Raw genomic sequence first — 21,707 nt, forward strand, 5'->3', positions numbered from 1 at the left:
CCATTCTTAATAGCTGTGATCTCAGGAAGTAATCTGGTGTTAAAGGCATTGAAAATAAGACTCACATTTTACAAATACGATCAACATGCACATGTAAAGAAAAGATATTTTTGGATTTCCAGAAAGAATTCAGAATTATGCTCCAGCTTTCACAATGTTGGGTTACTTAAATGAACATCTACAACTGAGAAAGGAAGCAGCAGGTGCATACCAAAGGTAAACTCTACATTTAATTAAGAGTCGTCTGTACTTATCACTTGGCTTTTTAAAATTTGTTTTCATTTCATGAAGAAGGTGCTACACAAATGTTCTGATTCCTTTCCTGATCTCTAATTATCTATCATTACATTTTTAAAAATTCAGTTTTAAATTTTCAGCTATATTTTGGTTTCTGTTGCTCTATCCGAGAGAGACAGACAGGAGAAAAAACAAAAATCAAACTGAAAAGTCTCCCAGATTCTGTTTTAAAAAAATCTCTCTCTTTATTTTAAAAATGTGTAGGTTCATTCAGAGAAGAAATGAGAACATTATATTTGTCTGAATCGCTTTAAGATCTATTGTATTTTATTCTTTCAATACAGTTTTTGAATTGCTGTGTGCCAAACATTGTCCTTGACACTAGCAATTGAGCAGTGAAATAAAACAGATGCAGGCTCCATTTTCATGGAGCTTCTGACCTGGTGGTGGGGAGACATATCATAAGCTTATAGACATCTGTGATGGTAATTGCTAAGAAAGAAAATCAAAATGGGGTAGAGGGCCAGGGAGTGTTAAGGCAGGCAGTGAATTTGAGACAGGTTTAACAAGCATAGGCTGACTAAAGAGGCAGTTGAGGCTTGGCCTGCATGAAGTGAGGCTATAAGCCATTCAAGAGGGCAACAGCATTCCAGGCAGAGGAACGGCAAGAGCACGTGCCCTGAAACAGGAATGCACTTGCCGTGTTGAGAAAACAAGGACCGTGTGCTCCAGTGAAATGACCAACCAAGAGGGTGGTAGGCAATGAAATCGACTTGCAGGTTTATTCTCTGCAGATTAATTGATGGGTGAATAAAAAAATGACACTGTTGGGGATACTAGTTGAAAAGTTAAAAGACATAACTGCATGTATCATTGCCTGAAAAGTAAAAAATAGGTACTTAGAAGAAACTTTGTCATACACAAAGTCATTGAGGTGTCCCAAACGCTTTGCCATGCTCTTTCATGGATCTCCTGGCAGTTCAAAGGGGTTATCACTAGATGGTACTGGAGGCTATATAATCAAGAAGTTCTTTTTTATTTTATTTTTTTATTTTTATTTTTTAACATTTATTTATTTTTGAGAGACAGAGAGAGACAGAGCATGAGCAGGGGAGGGGCAGAGAGAGAGAGAGGGAGACACAGAATCCGAAACAGGCTCCAGGCTCTGAGCTGTCAGCACAGAGCCTGACGTGGGGCTGGAACTCACGAACTGTGAGATCATGACCTGAGCCGAAGTCGGACGCTTAACCGACAGAGCCACCCAGGCGCCCCAAGAAGTTCTTTTTTAAAGGTATATGTGGAAGTTCATGAAAAGCAACAATTCTGTGTCTTTCAATGGCATGATAAGCTTAATATAAACAAATTGTAGAAATATGGTAGAATACAACAGTGAGCAGGATTTTTAAACAAAGATGATTAACTTCAGAGTGCTTGCCATTTTATTGTATATACTCTAATCACAAATAGTGTGAATCTAACAACTAGTTACGCCTTCAAGTTAAAATAGCAACTCCACAGTCATGTGGATATGCACCAGTCTTCCTTGACCAATCACTGCTGTTGTTTTCTGCCTTAGACGAGTATTTGAGGCTTGAAACCACAAATTAGGTATAAATCTAACCAGTATAGTATAGTATCGTATAATAATGTGTAATACTGCCTTAGACTTCTTTGGCAAATACTTGTTTTTCATGTAACATCACTTGAGTGTTTCTCCCTAGATCATCCTTTTTAAACAGAAAAGAAAATTTAAAAAAAAACAAAAAAATCTTACTAAATATCCAACTCCTATTAGTTGTTAAGACATTTTTCTGCTTTCCCAAAGGGGACTGAACACAAGATAAAAATGAGACATGTCACGTGTTGATGTATATATTCTAAGCCTTTAGGGACTCCTGATAAATCTTTTCTTTCTTAACTAAGTATTGCTTAAATATTTTTCTATATGTAAAAGGTAAGTGCACATGAAAGCACTCAATTTCCTGGCTTCCTAACTTAAACCACTAGTATATAAATATTTTTAAGATTGTTTGCTGTATACTTGAGTTAATGTCAAAACTTAAAATAGTGATACCATTGTTTCCTGTATTTAGATTAAGTTTTTTTGGAATATTTAAAACTCACGTGTGATGAATGAGTTCACTAAATAAGAGATCACCTTATTCAAGTTCCTTTCCTGATAGTCTAAAATCTACATATTAAGTGTTTTTGGTGTACCAACTTATTAATATATGAAAAAGTTGTTATAGCTGACATTAAAGAATTAGGTGAATGAAATGAAGAAAACAAGAATCTGTAGATTCAGTTAAAGAAGAAGAGTAAAAGAATGCTGTTTCACAGAGCTAATTTAAAATACCTGCCCCCCCCCTTTTTTTTTTCCAGGGCAATGTTATTGTTACAAAGTGTGGAAGACCAAGATACTTATAATGTTACAGTAAGAAATTATGGCAGATTATTATGGTAAGCATATTTTTTCCCCATTAATTCTGTGAATCTGTCAGACTTTTCTTGTGAAAGCTATGGGACTAGTGAGGTAGTGATGAATCCAGAGTAATGGAACATGTAGAAATGAGTGGGCTGATGATTATGTCCGCTGGATACATAATCTCCTCAATACTGGGCTCTGTTAATACTTTCCTGTTCCTCTAACGGTACCTAATGGCACTGTGCTTTAGTGAGAAGCAGATTTAGAACTGATGGTTGTGGACTATACAAGAGAACATTTCAGAGAGAGGCATTGCTGTCTGTATAGTAGAACCCTTGTTAATTGGAAGAGAAATTGGACTTATTCTCATTTGCATGCTATATATATTTACACTGGGAATGGACTTTAGAGATCCATTAATATATGTATTAATGTATGTATTACATACCTTAAATAAATTAATATATTTCATTAATTTTTAATTAATATTAAATAAATTAGTATTAAATAATATATGTGTGTATCCATAAACAATCTAAGGTAGCCAGCCCTCTTTCCTTCCATCAAAAAAGAAAAAAAAAGCCCTTTTAAAATTTTACAAAGGGGCTCCTGGGTGGCTCAGTCGGTTGAGCATCCAACTTCCTCAGGTCATGGTCTCGTGGTTCATAGGTTCGAGTCCTGTGTTGGGCTCTGAGCTGACAGCTCGGAACCTGGAACCTACTTCAGATTCTGTGTCTCCCCCTCTCTCTCTGCCCCTCCTCTGCTCATGCTCTCTTTCTCTCTCAAAAATAAATAAACATTCAAAAAATAAAATTGTGCAAAAAATTTTTTGTGTATGTATATTTTGGGATGGAGAGAGAGCTGTATAGCTTTTTCAGATTCTCAAAGACTTTTGACTGGAAAAGAATTTTTAAAAAATGATTAAAACCTAGGTATTTTAGAGAATAGAATTAGGTCTGGAGAACAGAAGTGTTATGGGGCAGTGGGGGGAAGGTTTTTGGCTTCAGTTAGAGAGGTGTTCCTCAAGCTGAAAACTGCCCCCAAATTGAATGATCAGAACTGTGGTTTGATATTTTGAGATTAGTGCCTACATCTTTTAAAGAGATGCATGCTAGAGATCTGAGGTAGCCAGTTATTTTCTTTTATATTTGTGTAACTGAATAATATCCATAGACAGGAAAATACTATTGTTCTGACTGCTCTTCCTTCCATTTCTTTTAAACTGTTTTGTTTAGGAGTTGATAGAGTTTTGTTATTTCTAAGATTTTGTTGTAGCAGAAGATAGGTTATAAGAAATTATATGGAACAAGTATCTGTTCTCTTTAGTTTTGATGTAATGTAAATATTTTAGAAGAAAATCTCTATCTCCTATTGAAAATAGATCATCTTTTTAATTTGTTTTATTATGAAATACATTAAACATGCAAAATGCAGTAAGTAGTATAGAACATAATTTAATGAATAGTCACTGCTCAAATATAACAGATCTTAAAATTGTCCATTGTCTTTATTTTTTTTTTTTTTTTTTTTTTCTCTTCCCAAAGAAAAATTTACAAGTTGAAGCCCCTTGTGCCCTTTCTAGTTCTATTCTTTTCTCTACAAAAGTAATCACATGTTTGAAGATAGTGTTTTTTTTAAATTAGTATATGTATATATCCATGAACAATTTAAGGTAGCCCTCTTTCCTTCATCAAAATATTTAGCAAAATTTGAGGGTTTTTTTTTTTTTATTTTAAAAACCTTAAATTTTTTTGCTTTTTAAAATCTTTCACCTTTATGAGAACTAATTTTAGAACCAAAGATTGTATTTTTAGCTCCCACACACACTCCTCAAGATTAAAAGGATTTTCTAAAAAGATTTCCAATAACACATTAAAAATAGAAACAGCTTGTGATTATAGTGATGGATACCAAAAATAAGAATCTCAAAGACACAGTGTATCATTTCCAGGTGATGGCAGCTTCTCTTCATCTTTAAATAAGCAAAACAATTATTTTTTTGTTGTTAAAAAGTATTGTACTTTTATCATATGTAACAAGTTTTACTTTTCTTCCTATTAAATAATACAGAAAAGGTAATCTATAGTTTTGTCTGTGGAATTTAGTGTATCTTTATACTTCCAAAAAAAAAAAAAAAAGGGATGTGCAGGGAAACACTTTACACAAAGGCTAGGTTTGATTTTGACTAGGTATTTTATGACTTTAGTTAAGCTTGTCAAAGATGCTCAGACAATACTCATAGGGTAATGTTCAACCCACATATGTAGCTTAAAGAGTTCTGTATAGAAGTTAACTTGAAATTATTTTTATAACTTGGGATTTTAGTTCAAGTTCGTTAATAAGAAAGACTCTGTAATTTAGCCAAACTAATCACTTTCACATGTAATTTAAAGGAAGCAAATTTTGAAGTTAAATTACCCCAGTACATCTTATTTGAAATAAACAATACACCTTTTATTTTATCTTTTCTATAGCCTTAACAGTGATAGATGAGGTAGGTGAAGGTATTAAAAGAACCTTAGTATCTCTCTGTATTTTTATGATGTAAACCAAAAAAAATTTTAATATTAAAAGTAAGTTATGTTTTGCTTCTTAGTTCCATTGGTGAATATGATAAAGCTATCCAGGCTTTTAAGTCAACACCTCTTGAAGAGTTAGAAGACATCATAGGTTTTGCATTGGCTTTATTTATGAAAGGTCTATATAAGGAAAGCAGCAAAGGTGAGTATGTTGCTTGATGCTAAAGGACACATCTTACTTTTCTAGGGCTGAGTGGAATTTAATTACAACAAACTTACATATAGAAAGATAGAACATTGAAATGGGAACAGGACTTGCAATGTTTATTTAAATCTGACTAGTAACCAGGAATGACACTAGGTACTTTTTATCTGTTTCCTTATTTAATACATTATTTTGATGAATAGGCCTTATAGCAGTGTAATGAGCTGAGTATTTATCTTTATTATTTACATGAGGAAACTGAAGCCAAAGATCACTTAAGGTAGAAATACGCGTTACCACCTGAAAGCAGGTCTTTGCTTAAGTGTAAATTTCTGATAAATGAAGACCTTAACCGTTGTTAGTAATAGTGTGTTTTATTTTCTCCAGAAATGCTTATTGAGTACATTCTCATGTGTATATAAAGACCCAATCTATGTGTGTGCAGCTCATTTTAAGTATCTACAGCTTGATGGAGTTACTGGTATGCATGTGAGAATTTTCATGATATGTCATTGGCTACAAGTCTTCAAATCTCTTAAAGACTTCCCTGTAAAGATAGAAGTTGGGGAATGTCCCACAATAATCCTAACGATATGCCCAGTATCACCTTGGGCCAGATAAACCAAGTTAGATTATTATAAATGTTTGTTCTGTCCACTTGAAAATAAGGAAACAATAACATGTAATTATAGTTAGACCTTTAAAAAGTAAGATTAGAAAGGGAGAAATTTCACTATTTGTCAATCAAAATTGTGTTTATATTGTTTTGTTTCTGTTTCCAACTCTGTGTAATAGCCTATGAGAGAGCCTTGTCTGTTGTTGAATCAGAGCAGGACAAAGCGCATATCTTGACAGCTCTAGCAATAACAGAGTATAAACAAGGAAAAATGGATGTAGCCAAGACATTGCTATTTAAATGGTATGTATGGTTGACATCACCACTTAACGAGACCAGATAACTTAAACATTGGATTAAAAATCGGAACAATGTAAAATGAGGCTTTTAATGTTGGATCTTTTTGGTGAACAAAAAAGATGGGACTGAACCAGTTGTGAACTGAAAATCATAGGTGGAGCTAGAGATCATGGCTTAATTCTTAGCTCTGGATCCATCCAGTCCTTCAAAAGCATCCTGTACTCTCTGTGTATTATTTTTTTGTTTAAAGAGTAATCGAGGGGCTCCTGGGCCTCGGTTAAGCTTCCACTTCAACTCAGGCCATGATCTCACGCTTTGGGAGTTTGAGCCCCACCCACATCGGCCTCTCTGCTGACAGCTCAGAACCTGGAGCCTGCTTCAGATTCTGTGTCTCCCTCTCTCTTGCCCCTCCCCCGCTCCCACTCTTTCTCTCTCTCAAAAATAAACATAAAAAAAAAAAAAGAGCAATTGATCACTTGATCTAATAAGATGTTAAATCTTTAATGAAGGCATTTCTAACTGGCTTTTTTTTGTTGGCCTCTTTGGTCCCCAAAGAGATTTCTTTCTCTTTCTTTTTCAAGTTAACCTGATAAAATAAAATTCATTTAAAATTAAAACTTAAAAAAAAAATCATAGCAGGGGCGCCTGGGTGGCTCAGTTGGTTAAGTGTCTAGCTCTTGATTTCAGCTCAGATTGTGATCTCATGATCATGAGTTCGAGCCCTGCATCAGGCTTCTGCTGAGTATGGAGCCTGCTTGGTATTCTCTCTCTCCCTCTGTCTTGCCTCGTCCGTGCTCACACTCTCTCTCCCTCTTTGTCTCAAAATAAATAAATATTTAAAAAAATAAATAATAAATAAAAATAGAAAAATTATACCAATATAACTTGTACCTATTTCTATATTTTTTGAATAAATTAATAAAATAACAGCCTATGGTATCTATGGTTATTTACATGGTTATATGGTTAATTATCTAAAACTCAAACCACAAAACGCTATTTGTACTTGTTTCTAAAACTTAGATATAATGAACAGAAAAGAAATTTGGCTGTTGCACTGTGGAAAGCTCTTGGTATTTTTAATGCTTTAGACATTCAGGGAAATTGCTGTCCCTAGAAGCCAAGGAATCTGTTTTATGTTTATCTTAAATTTGAACTTAGTTTGGTGAATCTTTAAGTAAATTGCTTTTTTACTAAATGTTAAATATGTTTTAATACTTACAGACTAGTGTACTTTGGCTAATAGACAATTAAAAATGTTTACAGCTCTATCTTAAAGGAACCAACCACAGAAAGCCTTCAAGCCTTGTGTGCTCTAGGATTGACAATGCAGGATCCTACACTGTCAAAAGCGGCGCTTAATGAATTACTGAAGCACATCAAACAAAAAGACAGTAATTATCACAAGTGCCTTCTTTCTTCAGCAATTTATGCACTGCAAGGCCGCAGTGTGGCAGTGCAGAGACAAGCATCTAAAGCTGTTCACAGGTAAGTTCTGTGCTTGTGAACTTGGAATAACTATACTTGATGAGCTGATCTTTGACATTGGGAATATAAATATAAATATAAAATCAGGTAAACATATGTATTTGGAAGCCAGAATGTGGTTTTATGAAACTGCACTTAGGACCAGGTAACTAACTATACACATTATTTCGTCTATAAATATTTTTTTTTAAATTCAGTTGATAAGGAGATAAGAGAACAGAAATTTTGCACTTAGGTTAAGGCCTGAACCTCATTTTAATACAGAAGCCCTTGTTTATTCTTTCATTTATTTATTTTTGCCCTTATTTATGCTTAAGCTTGTGGTATTGCCCATTTGTTATCTGATACTGCCCACTTTGATGGTCTTAGGAATTTTTTGGCCACTCAAACATTCATTAATGTCTTCAAAATTTAGAAAATAGATAGCTGTTATTACTAGTAAGAGTAGTTATTTGTTTTATTTTCTGTAGTAAAGTGTTGTAAATGTAGTTTGTTTTCCTTCCACACTTTTCATCTCCTTGTGTTTTCCTTGAACACAACATATTAAATTTCCTTAGCTTTTCTTAGTCTCATGGCTTTGTAATCATCGTATTACTGATTTCCCCTCTTATTTTCATAAGGACTCTTGATGTATATAGGAGATATGTTTTCTAAAAATTAAGGCGCTTTCATTCACACATAGACAATATGAACTTGTTTTAGATGTCGACAAGATTTTGAACTTAGGTACTAAATAAAATGTTGGTTACTTTTTCGTTTTGTGGTTATAGTGTCTCCCATCTCTAAGCCTTCTGCTTTTGATTATCTCTGTAGTAACCCAGCTGATCCTGCTCTTTGGTCTCTGTTGTCCCGAGTAGTTGCTCAGTATACTCACCGAAGTGCAAAGGTGAGTAATGTTCTAAATTCTGGCAAAAAGATAAAATAATTTGTGATGTAGTGAATAATATAATTTTTTAAAGTATTAGCATTATCATTCTGGGAAACAACGAATACAGCCAGATTTTCCATTAGTCATTTAACAAGCAGTACACTGAGTTTGTTTCATGTACTATTGTACTAGTTCTGGGCAGGCATTATGAAAGATACAAAGAAGTAGGTGGACTTTTTAATACCTACAAACTATGTTAATGGCTATGTAGTTAGGTTATGTTTATAATGTTGCTATTTAGGGAGAATTAACTATTGTGTTTCTGAATCCCAAAAGATGGTTTTATCTAAAAGTTCCTTAAAGATAAGAAATTAAGAATGAGAGGGGCGACTGGGTGACTCAGTTGGTTAAGCGTCTGACTTCGGCTCGGGTCATGGCCTCCCGGTTCATGGGTTCATGCCCTGCGTTGGGGTCTGCGCTGACAGCGTGGAGCCTGCTTCGAATCCTCTGTATCCCTCTCTCTCTGCCCCTCCCCTGCTCACACTTGCTCTGTCTCTCTCAAAAATAAATAAACACTAAAAAAAGACCTAAAAAAAAGAAATTAAGAGCTGGAACATTGGTAATGTCTAAAATCTAAAAATGTGAATCACAAAATGAAGTCATTCTTTTTTTTTTTTTTTTTTTAATTTAAGTTTATTTATTTTGAGAGAGAGAGAGAGAACATGTGAGTCAGGGAGGGACAGAGAGAGGGGGAGAGAGAATCCCATGCAGGCTCTATGCTGTCAGTGCAGAACCTATCACAGGGCTCAAACTCATGAACTGTGAGATCATGACCTGAGCTGAAACAAAGAGTTGAATGCTTAACCAACTGAACTACCCACGCACCCCAAAGTCATTGATGTTCTATGAAAGGAATTATATATTATATTTTAGTTCACAATGACCAGATATTTTTAGGAGTCTATAAACTATTTTGTTAACTTCTGTGGTTACTAAGCCCTTTCAGAGTTACTTAACTGGTTGGTAAACATAATGGTAGTAGCTAATATATTTTGAACCTTATTACATCTAATAATTCCACTGTCTGGAGTGTGTGGGGGGTCTGTTTTTATTTTTTATTCCTACTGGTTTTCACACATGGTAGTACAAAGAACCTAGAACATCATCATTATTACTAGAATAAAGTACTTATTATGCACCAACTACTGTATATATTTTGTCATTTAATCCCAACAACCATATGAAGTAGCTCCAAGTAATGTCCATTTTATAGAGGACACATGAGATGTAGATATTAAATAACTTGTGCAAAATCACAGTGTTTGTGGTGATGGATCATCCCAGATCTAACTCCTGAATCCTCCTTCTACTTTCTGTGTTTCTTTTTTTCTTTTTAATTTCCTTTTTAAAATTTTTATTAATTTGAAAGAGACAAAGAGAGCAAATGGAGGAAAGGCACAGAGAGAGGGAGACAGAATACCAAGCAGGCTTCATGCTGTTAGCGCAGAGCCCAACGTGGGACTCAAACTGACAAACTGTGAGATTATGACCTGAGAGCCAAAATCAAGAGTTGGACGCCCAACTGACTGAGCCACCCAGGCACCCCTGTGTTGTTTTCTTTTTTTTTTTTTCCTCTTTTATTTTTTTTACATTTATTCATTTTTGAGAGACAGAGAGAGCAGAAGCGGGGCAGGGGCAGAGAGAGAGGAATACACAGAATCTGAAGCAGCTCCAGGCTCCGAGCTGTCAGCACAGAAGCCGACGCAGGGCTCAAACTCACAAACTGTGAGATCATGACCTAAGCTGAAGTAGGATGCACAACCGACTGAACCACCCAGGCACCCTGTTTTCTTTTTAATCCATCTTCTATTTGTTTTATGTTGACGTATTTTTTAAAGTTTGTTTTTAGCGTTATTTATGTGGTAAATATGATGTGCAAAACATTACTGATACTCCAATTCCAATATAAAATGAAGACAACAGTATACTTCCGAAATAAAATGAAATCATTCTTATAATTCACTTTTTTTTTCCAGGTAAAATGTCTGGTTGAATTTTTAAAAATTAAGGATTTCAAATTGACTTTATAAAAACTATGATATATATATTTTTCTCATTTTTAGTATTGAGTTGATTATTGAATCAGTGATTAGTTTCAGGCTCTCTGAACTTTGGCTATTCATTTTACTAGGGACTACAGAAATTTTTAAAATACTAATATTTCCGTGGAGTAAAACCATGTTAATCTTAAGATCACTTTTGAGATTCTATGTCTCTTTCCATCTAATCACAATTGTTAGAAAACACGTACTTGTGTTTAGTATAAAATTATGTAACTTTTAGTATTTTAAAAGAGCAGAGTTGAGATGATCCTAGTAGAAAAGATTTTCTTTCATAAAAATACTTGTCTCTTAAAGCAATAATAAATTGATACTTCTGGAGTTTGGAAGTTGTAAATATGATAAAACTGAACTTTTCAAATGATTTAATGGAAAGAATTTATCAGTCTTAATTTTTACTACTTGTGAAAGTTTATCCAAATAATTATTTTCTATTATAGGGAGGTGCTGTTGCAGGAAATGTGGCTCATATTTTGGACTCAAATCATGGAAAGGTTAGTTTTCCCCAGTACAAAGGAAATGTCCTACTTATTAAATAATATTATTGGTAAACAATAACAATTTTTCTCCCTAAGTTTAAGAGGTTACATTGTACCCAATAAAGGCCCGCTTTTAGCCAGTTTGAAAGTCACTGAGCTATAATTTGTTAACCCTCTTCTTTTCTCTTATGCAGAAGGCGTTACTGTATACTGCGGTAAATCAGTTAGCTATGGGAAGCAGTTCATCAGAAGCTGAAAAAAATATTGCACTAAAGACCATTCAGAAAGCAGCTCTTCTTTCTCCAGGTGAGTATAATATAATCCATTTCATTAATTCAAATTTTGTTGGTCTTGCATTTGCGGCTTATGGGTACAAAGTTTGTATTTTCATGAAATAAAAGGGAATTTTAAGAAAATAAGGTTGTGCATATTATTTGATTATCTACATTTGGCTGTTGATAATTAAGAGGTAATCAATTCTTGAAACAGGCTGAATGGAATATCTGCATAAGGATACTTTGTTATCCTTGATTGAAAATCTGAATTCTGTATTTTCATGGAATAGTTTTATTTCTGTTTTGCATCTGTCTGGTTTAATGAGGTTTACCTATAGCTGCTAAATTATTTAATGAACATGTTTAGTCATTTTAATTATCTTTATGGGTAGTTAGCTCCTTGAGGAGTGGAGGTGTGTTCTGTGGTAATGTTGGAATGCCAAGGTGATGGCCTCACTTGAGCAGCTCTTTTTGTGTCATGTGTATACCATTGATCACACTGAAGGAGTATATACGACTGCATCAGCATACTTTCATTATCACTGCTGGAGAAATACCCCAGAGCACTGGAATACCTGTGGGCTTATGAGGCGTATTTTTACTAATATTATTTTTAATATGACATGTAGCATTAAATAATTTATTCCCGCAGAGCACTTCAAACATTTGTTAGATCGGAATAGTTTTGCTTTTGGCTGGGGACTGTTAGGAAACAAATTGCACAAAATAAGTCCAATGTTGTCTTCACTATAAATTATAAAGATCCTAACTAAATGGCTAAATATCTAGTAATTCAGAGATTATTTTATAAAACAAGTAAACAGACCAATATCTTATTGCTTATTCTTTGTTTCATTTATGTAATAGAACAAAAAGAGACCCTAAACATTTCGATTTGTTTTTGTTATACATTGGATAAGTTTTTGATTTTTAGAGGTGTTTTCATGGAAGTATTGGATTAAAAAAAAAAAAAAAAAGGCAGGGGGTGCCTGGTGGCTCAGTTACTTAAGCATCTAACTCTGGATTTTGACTCAGGTCATGATCTCAGGATTCATGAGTTTTAGCCCTGTGTGAGGCTCTGTGCTAACAGTGTGGAGCCTCGTTGGGATTCTCTCTGTCCTCTTGTCTTTCTGCCCCTCTCCTGCTTGCGTTTTCTTTTTCTCTCTCTTTCAAAGTCAATAAATTAAAAAAAAAAATGGATATAATTACTCTCAAGGATTTTTACTGTGAATCTAGTATGATAAAAGATCTGTTAGGTTTTGATTGTATGAGGGGCATTAAACGTTAAAAAGGTGACATTGCCCATATGAGGTCTTCTGTAATGATCTTACTTTCCCATATTATCTGGAGAAATATATACTCAAAGATGCTTAAAACAGAGCCTGAGTGATGAAGATGAATGCCTGTCTGAGACTTGGTTTTGGAGTCCAATAAAAGTAAATGTAATTGTAGTTATGGGTAGTAGCATATACCTAGTCCTTGTAGCTGAACAAAGTATAGTTTTGACAGATGGTATTCAAAGGAATCTTTTTAGAAATTTAAATATGATCCCAAGAATTTAGAATCAAATTTTAAAAAATCCAATTTCTGCTAGATTAGTGCTTCTGTGATATTAAAAGATATTTTTAGCAAACTATATTTAAAAAATTTGAGGGGCGCCTGGGAGGCTCAGTTGGTTAAGTGCCGACTTTGTCTCAAGTCATGATCTCACGGTTCATGGGTTCAAGCCCTGCATTGGGCTCTCTGTTGACAGCTCAGAGCCTGGAGACTGCTTCAGATTCTGTGTCTCCCTATCTCTCTGCCCCTCCCCCTTCTCATGCTCTGTCGTCTCTCAAAAATAAATAAACATTAAAAAAATTTAAAAACTGAGGTTTGTAATAAATATGTTTTTTTACTATCACTTTATTTCATAGGGAATTTGAAGTTGCTGAATAGTCTGGAAGACTAAATGAAAACAGCAGTTCTTTTGAAATGTGACAGAAAAAATTGCTGCCATCTAATGTCCATCTCTTCCCTCCTGTAATCTAAACTATAGAATACCCTAAGATCTCTAAGGGATTTCTTCACTTAATCTTAGAAATAAGTCAATGTTCAGAAATTATTAACTAACTGGAATTTAAATAAAAACTTGAAACTACAAAAAAAAATTCAGAAATTGATTCTACCTCAGTTGGAACTTTGGATTTTAGACCTGATGATACCCGAGCCATCATCCAGTTCATTTGTTTTATAGAAAAATGAGTCCTGAAGGGAAAGCTGGCAGAGTTAATTAGTGCCATTGTTAGACCTAAAACCCAGATCTAAGAGTCATGTGCCTTTCATTATACATTAATCAGATCTCATAAGTTCTGAGGGATGGTTCCCATTTCCTTATTCTAGAATTTGATTGTATCTTTTGTTATTTAAAATAAAGTAGTCATTATTTCAGGCAGGAATTATTTTATAATATGGTGGTATGCATTTAATTTTTTGTAAAAATTTTTTATGTGCCTAAGATTTCTAATGATTCTTATACTATTATATCAGTAATACTGATCCTCTATAAATGAAGTAGAGAAACATTTCAAACATTTGATAGGGGATATATATTAGATGGAGCAGTTAGATAAAAAATATAAAATTGAAGCTAAAATTTTTGTTTAAATGACACTCTTTTTAGCTAGCACCCCTTGTGGGATTAAAAAAAAATTTTTTTTAAGTGTAGCAGGACTAACATACAGGCCATGCAAATATTAACCTGCAAAATGTGACTTATAAAAAGCGAAAAATAAAAACTCTTCTAAAGTTCCAAGTTCTTTTTCACCTTGTCTTCACAACTGCCTTTCTTAAAAAGAGGCATCTGTCTGCATAATCTCTATTATTACCACCTCAGTCTCAGTCCACTGCTTCCCCCCTCCCCAGAAGAAGCTATCATGGTGTGAAGGAAGGAAGGAAAGATCAAATCGATGAAGGGATATATAATCATAGAATTCCTTCATTTGGAATGATAAAATGGCTTTCGCGATTGGCTGTTAGAACATATGTAAATGGAGTTATCTTGAGCTTTTCCTTTGACTCAGACTTTTCTTAAAAACTAAGAGTGTTATTTTGCTTTTCCTATGATTGAACCTTTAATACAGAGATTGAATGATAAACATAAATGTCTCTTTGAGACTTGTCCTTGGTGTCCAATGAAAGTGAATATAATTGACTTTTCCTTTTTTTTGTTGGTTTCAGTAGTAGAATTAAGTGAATCATCACTTACATGTAACCCAACAGTGCTCATCACAAGTGCCCTCCTTAATGCCCATCACCCGTTTAGCCCATTCCCCCACCCACCTCCCCTCCAGTAACCCTTTTATTTTCTCTGTAGTTGAGTCTCTTATGGTTTACCTCCCTCTCTGTTTTTATCTTATTCTTTTCCACAATAGAACAGTACTCTAGGCAGCTGAGCTAATCAGCCATGGAAGAGCTTAATAGGATATTTCTCATCCTTTGCTGTATTTTGAAAAAAAAAAAAGCAAATCTTGAAGAATGAATATAGTAATATGTCTTCTGAAAAGAAGTATAGTTTTCCTTTAAGAAAATGATTTTTTTTTTCTAGAGATATAATTTATTTTATTTTCACTTTAATTTTTTGGTATTTATAAACTCTTACTCTCATTTTTGGTAGCTTTTCAGCAATATGTTGATATTAACAAGCCTTGTAACATATTTCCTGTGTTTAGGTGACCCTGCCGTCTGGGCTGGGCTAATGGCAGCCTGTCATGCTGAAGATAAGCTGGCTCTAGTGGACAACACTGAGCCGAAGAGAATGGATTTGTACTTGGCCCTGTTATCTGCTGTTTCTGCTTCAAGTAAGCTTAAACAATCATTTCGTACATGATGAATTCAGGGCAAAGTACTCAGAAGGATATTGCCAAAAGGTAGTGGGCACACTTAGCCCTACACTAAAGGCTACTATGTTCTCATCAGACAAAGCTTAAAACCAAGCCTTGAAAAGATGAAATCATTTTCAAGGGGCTTAACTTCCTACAGAACAAAGCCCAAGAACATTACAGAAATACAAAAATGTTCAGCATTCAACAAGGTAAAATTAACAATGTCTGGTGTCCAGTTAAAACAGAATAGGCATGCAAAGAGGTAGAAAAATACCACCCATAGTGAGATAAATCACTCAATGGAAACAGATCCACAGGTGACATGATAGAAGTCTCTTTAAAACGTAATTGTTCAAAGCACACATTACAACAATAGCACAAAGAATAAAAGGGGAAAATGGAAGTATTCTGTTATAAAATTACACTGTAAGTGAAGTGGTATAATATTACTTAAAGGTGGACTGTGACAGGTTAAAGATGAATACTTTAAAATTTAAAGTAGACACTAAATAGAGTTATAGTAAATAAGCCACCAAAGTAGATAAAATGAAATCATAAAAAATAATCCAAAGAAGAGGAAAAGAGAACAAAGACTAGATAAGACAAATAGAAAACAACACATTAGTTAAACCCAACCATATCGGTAGTCAAGTTAAATGGTCTAAATACCCTAATTAAAAGGCAGAGATTGTCAGATTGATAAAAAAGCAAGAGCCAACTATAAACTGCCTAAAAGAAGAATAGATAAAATATAAATTTATATTTAAACATAAAGATGAAAATAGCCTAAAAAGTGAAAGGATGAAAAAAGATATTCCATGTCAACACTAATCAAAAACAGGTGAGGGGCACCTGGGTGGCTGAGTCAGTTAAGCATCTGACTTTAGCTCAGGTTATTATCTCACAGTTCTGGAGTTCAAGCCCTGCATTGGGCTTTGTGCTGACAGCTCAGAACCTGGAGCCTGTTTTGGATGCTATGTCTGCCTCTCTCTCTGCCCCTCTCCCACTCATGTGCTCACTCGCGCTCGCTCTCTCTCTCTCTCTCTCTCTCTCAAAAAAGAATAAACATTAAAAAAAAAAAAAAGAAAGTTGAAATGGCACTGCTAATTTCAGGCAAATTCGATTTCAGAGCAAGGGATATTACCAATGATACAGAAGGACATTTCATAATGGAATCAGTTCATCAAGAGAACATAACAAGTCTAAGCATTTAAGCACTAAGTAGCAGATCTTCAAAATACAAAAAATCTGCATTGTATTTCACAATAAGATGGGTAGAAAAAATGAAAGCTTACGGAAAAATGTACGAAGCAAAAACTTACAGAACTGAAAGGGATAGACAAATCCACAATTATAACTAGAGATTTAGTAATCTTTTGATAATTGACAGAACAATTGGACAAAAAAATCTGTAAAGATATAATAAAGACTTGAACAGCACTGTCAACTAACTTGACCTAATTGGCCTTTGTGGAATACTTCTAATAACAGCAGAAGGCCTATTGTCAAATGCATGCAGAGCATTTACCCAAATCTTAAATGGGCCATGAAACAGGTCTAAATAAATTTAAAGGGCTTCAAATCATGTATAAAGCATATTGTCTTAATACAATGGAATTAAATTAAAAACAAGTAACAGAAAAATATCTGGAAAATTCTCAAATATTTAGAAACTAAATAAATAATTTTAAATAATCCAGTTCAAAGAATAAGCTAGAAGGGAAGTGAGAAAATATTTTGAACTGAATGAAAAGGGAAAAACAGCCTTTCAAAGTATTACAAGCACTGTAATTTACTTACAGAGAAATTTATAGCATCTAATGTCTACATTAAAGCCTTCAAATCAGTGATCTCATCTTCTCCTTAAGAACTAGAAAATGGAAGATGAAATTATACCCAAAGTAAGCAGAAGAAAAGAAGTAATAAATAGTAACAATCAGTGAAATAGAAAACAGAAAATTAACAAATGTGAAAACTTGTTCTTTGAGAAGATCAATAGAATTGATAAACCTCTAGCCAGACATCAGGGATAAAAAACAGTACCCATGTCAGAAATGAAAGAGGGTACATCGCTATAGCTATTTAAAGGCTAATAGGATCTTATGAACAAGTTTATGCCACTGAATTTGGCAACTTAGAAATGGACAAATTCTTTGAAAGACACAAAACTCACTTCGGAAGAAATAAATAAACTGAATAGCTTTGTATCTGTTAAAGATACTGAATTTGTAGTTCTAAATCTCCCCACAAAGAAAACTCCAGGACCCAATGTCTTCACTGATGAATTCTACCAACCATTTAAGGAAGAAATAATGCCAGTTCTAAACAAATCCTTCCAGGTAATTTAAAAGTTTGGTAACTTTTTTCTATATGGCCAACATTACCCTGACACCAAAACCAGGCAAAGACTTCAATAAGGATACTACAGAACTACAGTGCAAAAATTCATAACACACTGTATCAATTCAAATGCGACAACACATAGAAAAGATGATACATCATGATCACCTGGGGTTTATCTTGGGAACACAAAGTCACTTTAACATTTGAAAATGCATGTAATTTACCATATTAACAACTGTGAACGTGCTAGACAAAGGGGTCTATACTTTATGATTCTATTTGTATGAAAGTTTAGAAGATGCAGTCTGATCTATTGTGACTGAAAAGAATTAGCGGTTGCCTGGGGACAGAGGGTGAGAGGAGAGGTAGGTAGGGGAACAGAAGTGATTACAGAGGAGTAGGAAGAAACTTTTCATGATGGTGACTATGTTCATTATCTTGATTTTAGTGATGGTTCATGGATAGACGCCCATGTCAAAAGTCTTTAGAGTGTACTGTTTGAATACGTACATATGTGTAATTTACGATACATCAATTATATCACAATAAATATTTAATTTTTTACAATGAATTATTTTTAATTTTGCTGTAAAGTGTTTTTTGTTTTTTGTTTGTTTTGTTTTGTTTTTATGTAAGTCACAAGTCTATAAAGTTTTAAGTTACTCAGCCACAAACATTCCTACCATGAAACTCTTCAGAAACCTGTCACGTGTCAGGATAGTTTATGGGATTTCGGTAGTACATGTAAGTTTAAAAAATTATAGATGAATGGTAAGTCTAATTGTAATACTTCTTAGCAACTAATTACTCCTTTGGGAAAATGTTATAAATCGCAGAGGAAAGTAACACTGACATTTTTGTTCACAGTTAGAGACAAAGAATTCCTTGAAAATTATAACCAATCTCTGGAAAAGTGGTCTCTCTCCCAAGCTGTCACTGGTCTAATAGACACAGGAAGACTAGCTGAAGCTGAAGGCCTCTGCACAAAGGTATTATTATTATGAAATTGAGCATTGAGATTTGTGGATTCTTATCCTACTTGGAAAATGACATTAAAAATAGAGTGCACATTATTTAAAGGGCATATGGTGATGGTGTGATGATAGTAATGATTATAATTACCCAACATTTATTGAGTACTTACTATAAGCTGGTCAGTACATTTAGCAGTTTGTATTTGAACTTCACAACAATGTATGACATGGATGTTAATTATTATCCCCTTTTTATAAATAAGTAAACTAAAGCTTAGGGTAAGTGATTTACACAAGAGTTTGCAGCTAGAAATTGATTGAGTTGCCATTTGAACTCACATTTGTCTGATTCTAGGACTCAAGGACTTAATAGGTCTTTGGGAAGGCAGTACCATTATGGAAGCAGTATTTTCCTTTGATTTCTGGTTACTGCCTTCAGAATGCTATGTTTTCCAGCATCCCTGTATTTTTCCAAAGTTCTGAACCACATAGAATGACTGTGAGGATTAAGTGGGTGATTGGAGCTACTCAGTAGTCACCTTTTATAAACCTGGATTGTGGGCTCTGTGAGTAAATCCTTAGCACCTTGCCAGCACATAGTAGGGGTTCAATAAATTTCTATTGAATGAATGAATCCATTTCATAAAACTATTTAGAAATAATTTAATGGATAAGGACAGTTTTAAACATCTCCTTATCCTGACGTTTTCCTGAAAACATCTTTTTTCATAATTGCTTACCAGGAAGATTTTATTTTCTTTAGAAATGTGTTTTGTTTTGTTTTTGTTTTTGAAAGAAAGATCAATATAAATTTTACAGAGAAGGAAGAATGGATCTTTGAAGATCCCTTTGGTGTTTTAATTCTCCAAAAAAGCAGAGTAATAAATTTTCTCTTTTATTTAAGAAATTTCATCTATATTCGGGACAGATTAGTATTATGCAGTGAGTGTTTATGAAGCAACTGACAGTTGCTATGTTCTGTTTGACAGAATAAGGGATACTTTTAAGATTTTTTTCTTGTCATTCTTTTGTTCCAATCTCTTACCCAGAAGAAAGCAATCACATACATTTAAGACTATAACTTGGGGCGCCTGGGTGGCGCAGTCGGTTAAGCGTCCGACTTCAGCCAGGTCACGATCTCGCGGTCCGTGAGTTCGAGCCCCGCGTCAGGCTCTGGGCTGATGGCTCAAAGCCTGGAGCCTGTTTCCGATTCTGTGTCTCCCTCTCTCTCTGTCCCTCCCCCGTTCATGTTCTGTCTCTCTCTGTCCCAAAAATAAATAAACGTTGAAAAAAAAAAATTAAAAAAAAAAAAGACTATAAATTAATAAAAAATAGAGAAGCATGAGATTGAAATACAAGCAATAAAGAAATGTTTAAAACAATAGTGGAAGGCTTGTTTAGAGAACTTTCTTTAACTTCTCCCCCGTACAGATATATATAGGAAAGGAGATGCATATACATATATATAATTATGTATGTGTGTTTTCATGTACTAATAATGGCTTAGGGAAATGGATAAATGGGTCATTTTTCTTACAATGTGTAGGAAGTCTTTGCCTAGAGAAGGACATCCAGTGAATATCTTTGTGAAGAGGTTGAAAAAGGAAAACATTTATAGCTCTTTTCTTCTTATATGGTCTAGTTTCTTCCAATAAGGCATTGTTTTAGCCTTCACTGTTAATATTATGTTTTCTTGGTTCAGCTATTTACATTCAGAACTTAAGTTTTTCAGGATATCACTTGAGAATAAAACAAGTCAAAGGGAAACTAAATCTAAAATAAATGCCTTATAAACTACAATTATAGCATTACCAATTTCAAAGTTTATTTAAATGTGGAGTTTTATATGTTCATCGTTCTATTTATTTTACTTTTGCAGTTATTTTTTAATAAGAAAAAGGTTAAATTCAGATTTTTTTCCAACATTAAGAATAGCTTAATTGCTATTTTAACATTCAAGAATCTGTGTGATATATTTGTATTTGGGGTTTAATTTTTAGAATTTAAAAAGTAACCCTGATCAGCCAGCTGTTATCTTACTTCTGAGACAAGTTCAGTGTAAACCACTCCTGGATTCACAAAACCCTCTCCCAGATGCTGTACTTGAAGAGCTGCAGAAAACAGTCATGTCCAATTCAACTTCTGTTCCAGCATGGCAGGTAAATTCTCTCCATTCTTACAATGAGTCCTGAATTAGAATACTTCGTGATACTAGATGAGGTTAGGCGGTATGCTCCATTTTGTTTATCTTGCCTTTAAAGTCACCATATATGTTTCGTTTTCAATAACTGAAGCATGCTGTATTGGGATTAAGGAGACTAAGCAAGTTTAATACTAACTTAGGATCTGCAGCTACACTGCTTCAAAGGTTTTTAAATTGTCGATTATGAATTTCCTCAATTTAAAACAATGTTGAAAATACTGCCTTTTACATAGGATTGATGTAACACATTAAAGAAGTGTTTCAAACATTTTGTCATAATGGTGCTAACTCCACCTTTAGGGAGGATGTATGTGTTTTTTTTTCTAGCTACCTTATAGGTAACCCATATCCAGGATTTTAATGGGTGTTTAGTGCTTTTTGAAGTAGTTATGGATGCTTGAATGAACAGACTATCCTTTTAGCTGGCTCTGGTTATCTACAGTGACAAACACATAATGATCACTATATGCTTTATTCTTATCAATATTAAAACACAAGAAAACATGTAATTACTTTATTCAGTGTATTATAGTTTCCTCTCTGCTCCAGAGAAAGTATCAAAGGGGCTTTTTGATATCGATTTTACAGAAGCTTATTTTTTACTGTAATTTCTTGCTCATTTTGATCTTTCATTATAACACCTTTTTGATGTCCCTGCTTAAAAAGATTATCCTATGGCGTACAGTAGTTGGACTATGCAAGCTAAGCCTACTTTTTATTCTAATTATTGGAGAAGGGTGGTGCTTTTTTCCCCTCTTCTAAAATTTGCCATATGAGAATTAAGATACTTTAATT

At 34.0% G+C, this 21,707-nt stretch overlaps 1 protein-coding gene across 5 annotated transcripts in view; it reads left to right on the top strand.

The window, feature by feature from the left end:
- Positions 1-21,707, top strand: part of SKIC3 (SKI3 subunit of superkiller complex) — an 88,556-nt gene that overhangs the window by 47,952 nt on the left and 18,897 nt on the right. For all 5 annotated transcript variants that reach the window (XM_025923709.2, XM_086695357.1, XM_086695437.1 and 2 more), the window contains 11 exons: positions 123-216; positions 2,620-2,697; positions 5,259-5,383; positions 6,182-6,305; positions 7,569-7,790; positions 8,604-8,676; positions 11,219-11,272; positions 11,452-11,563; positions 15,240-15,368; positions 18,603-18,724; positions 20,710-20,868. In XM_025923709.2, the coding sequence (XP_025779494.1) occupies positions 123-216; positions 2,620-2,697; positions 5,259-5,383; positions 6,182-6,305; positions 7,569-7,790; positions 8,604-8,676; positions 11,219-11,272; positions 11,452-11,563; positions 15,240-15,368; positions 18,603-18,724; positions 20,710-20,868 (1,292 nt within the window). The remainder of the gene's footprint in view (positions 1-122; positions 217-2,619; positions 2,698-5,258; positions 5,384-6,181; positions 6,306-7,568; positions 7,791-8,603; positions 8,677-11,218; positions 11,273-11,451; positions 11,564-15,239; positions 15,369-18,602; positions 18,725-20,709; positions 20,869-21,707) is intronic.

Source organism: Puma concolor, chromosome A1 (assembly GCF_028749965.1).
Source record: "Puma concolor isolate L17-30 chromosome A1, mPumCon1.1.hap2, whole genome shotgun sequence".
NCBI lineage: Eukaryota > Metazoa > Chordata > Mammalia > Carnivora > Felidae > Puma > Puma concolor.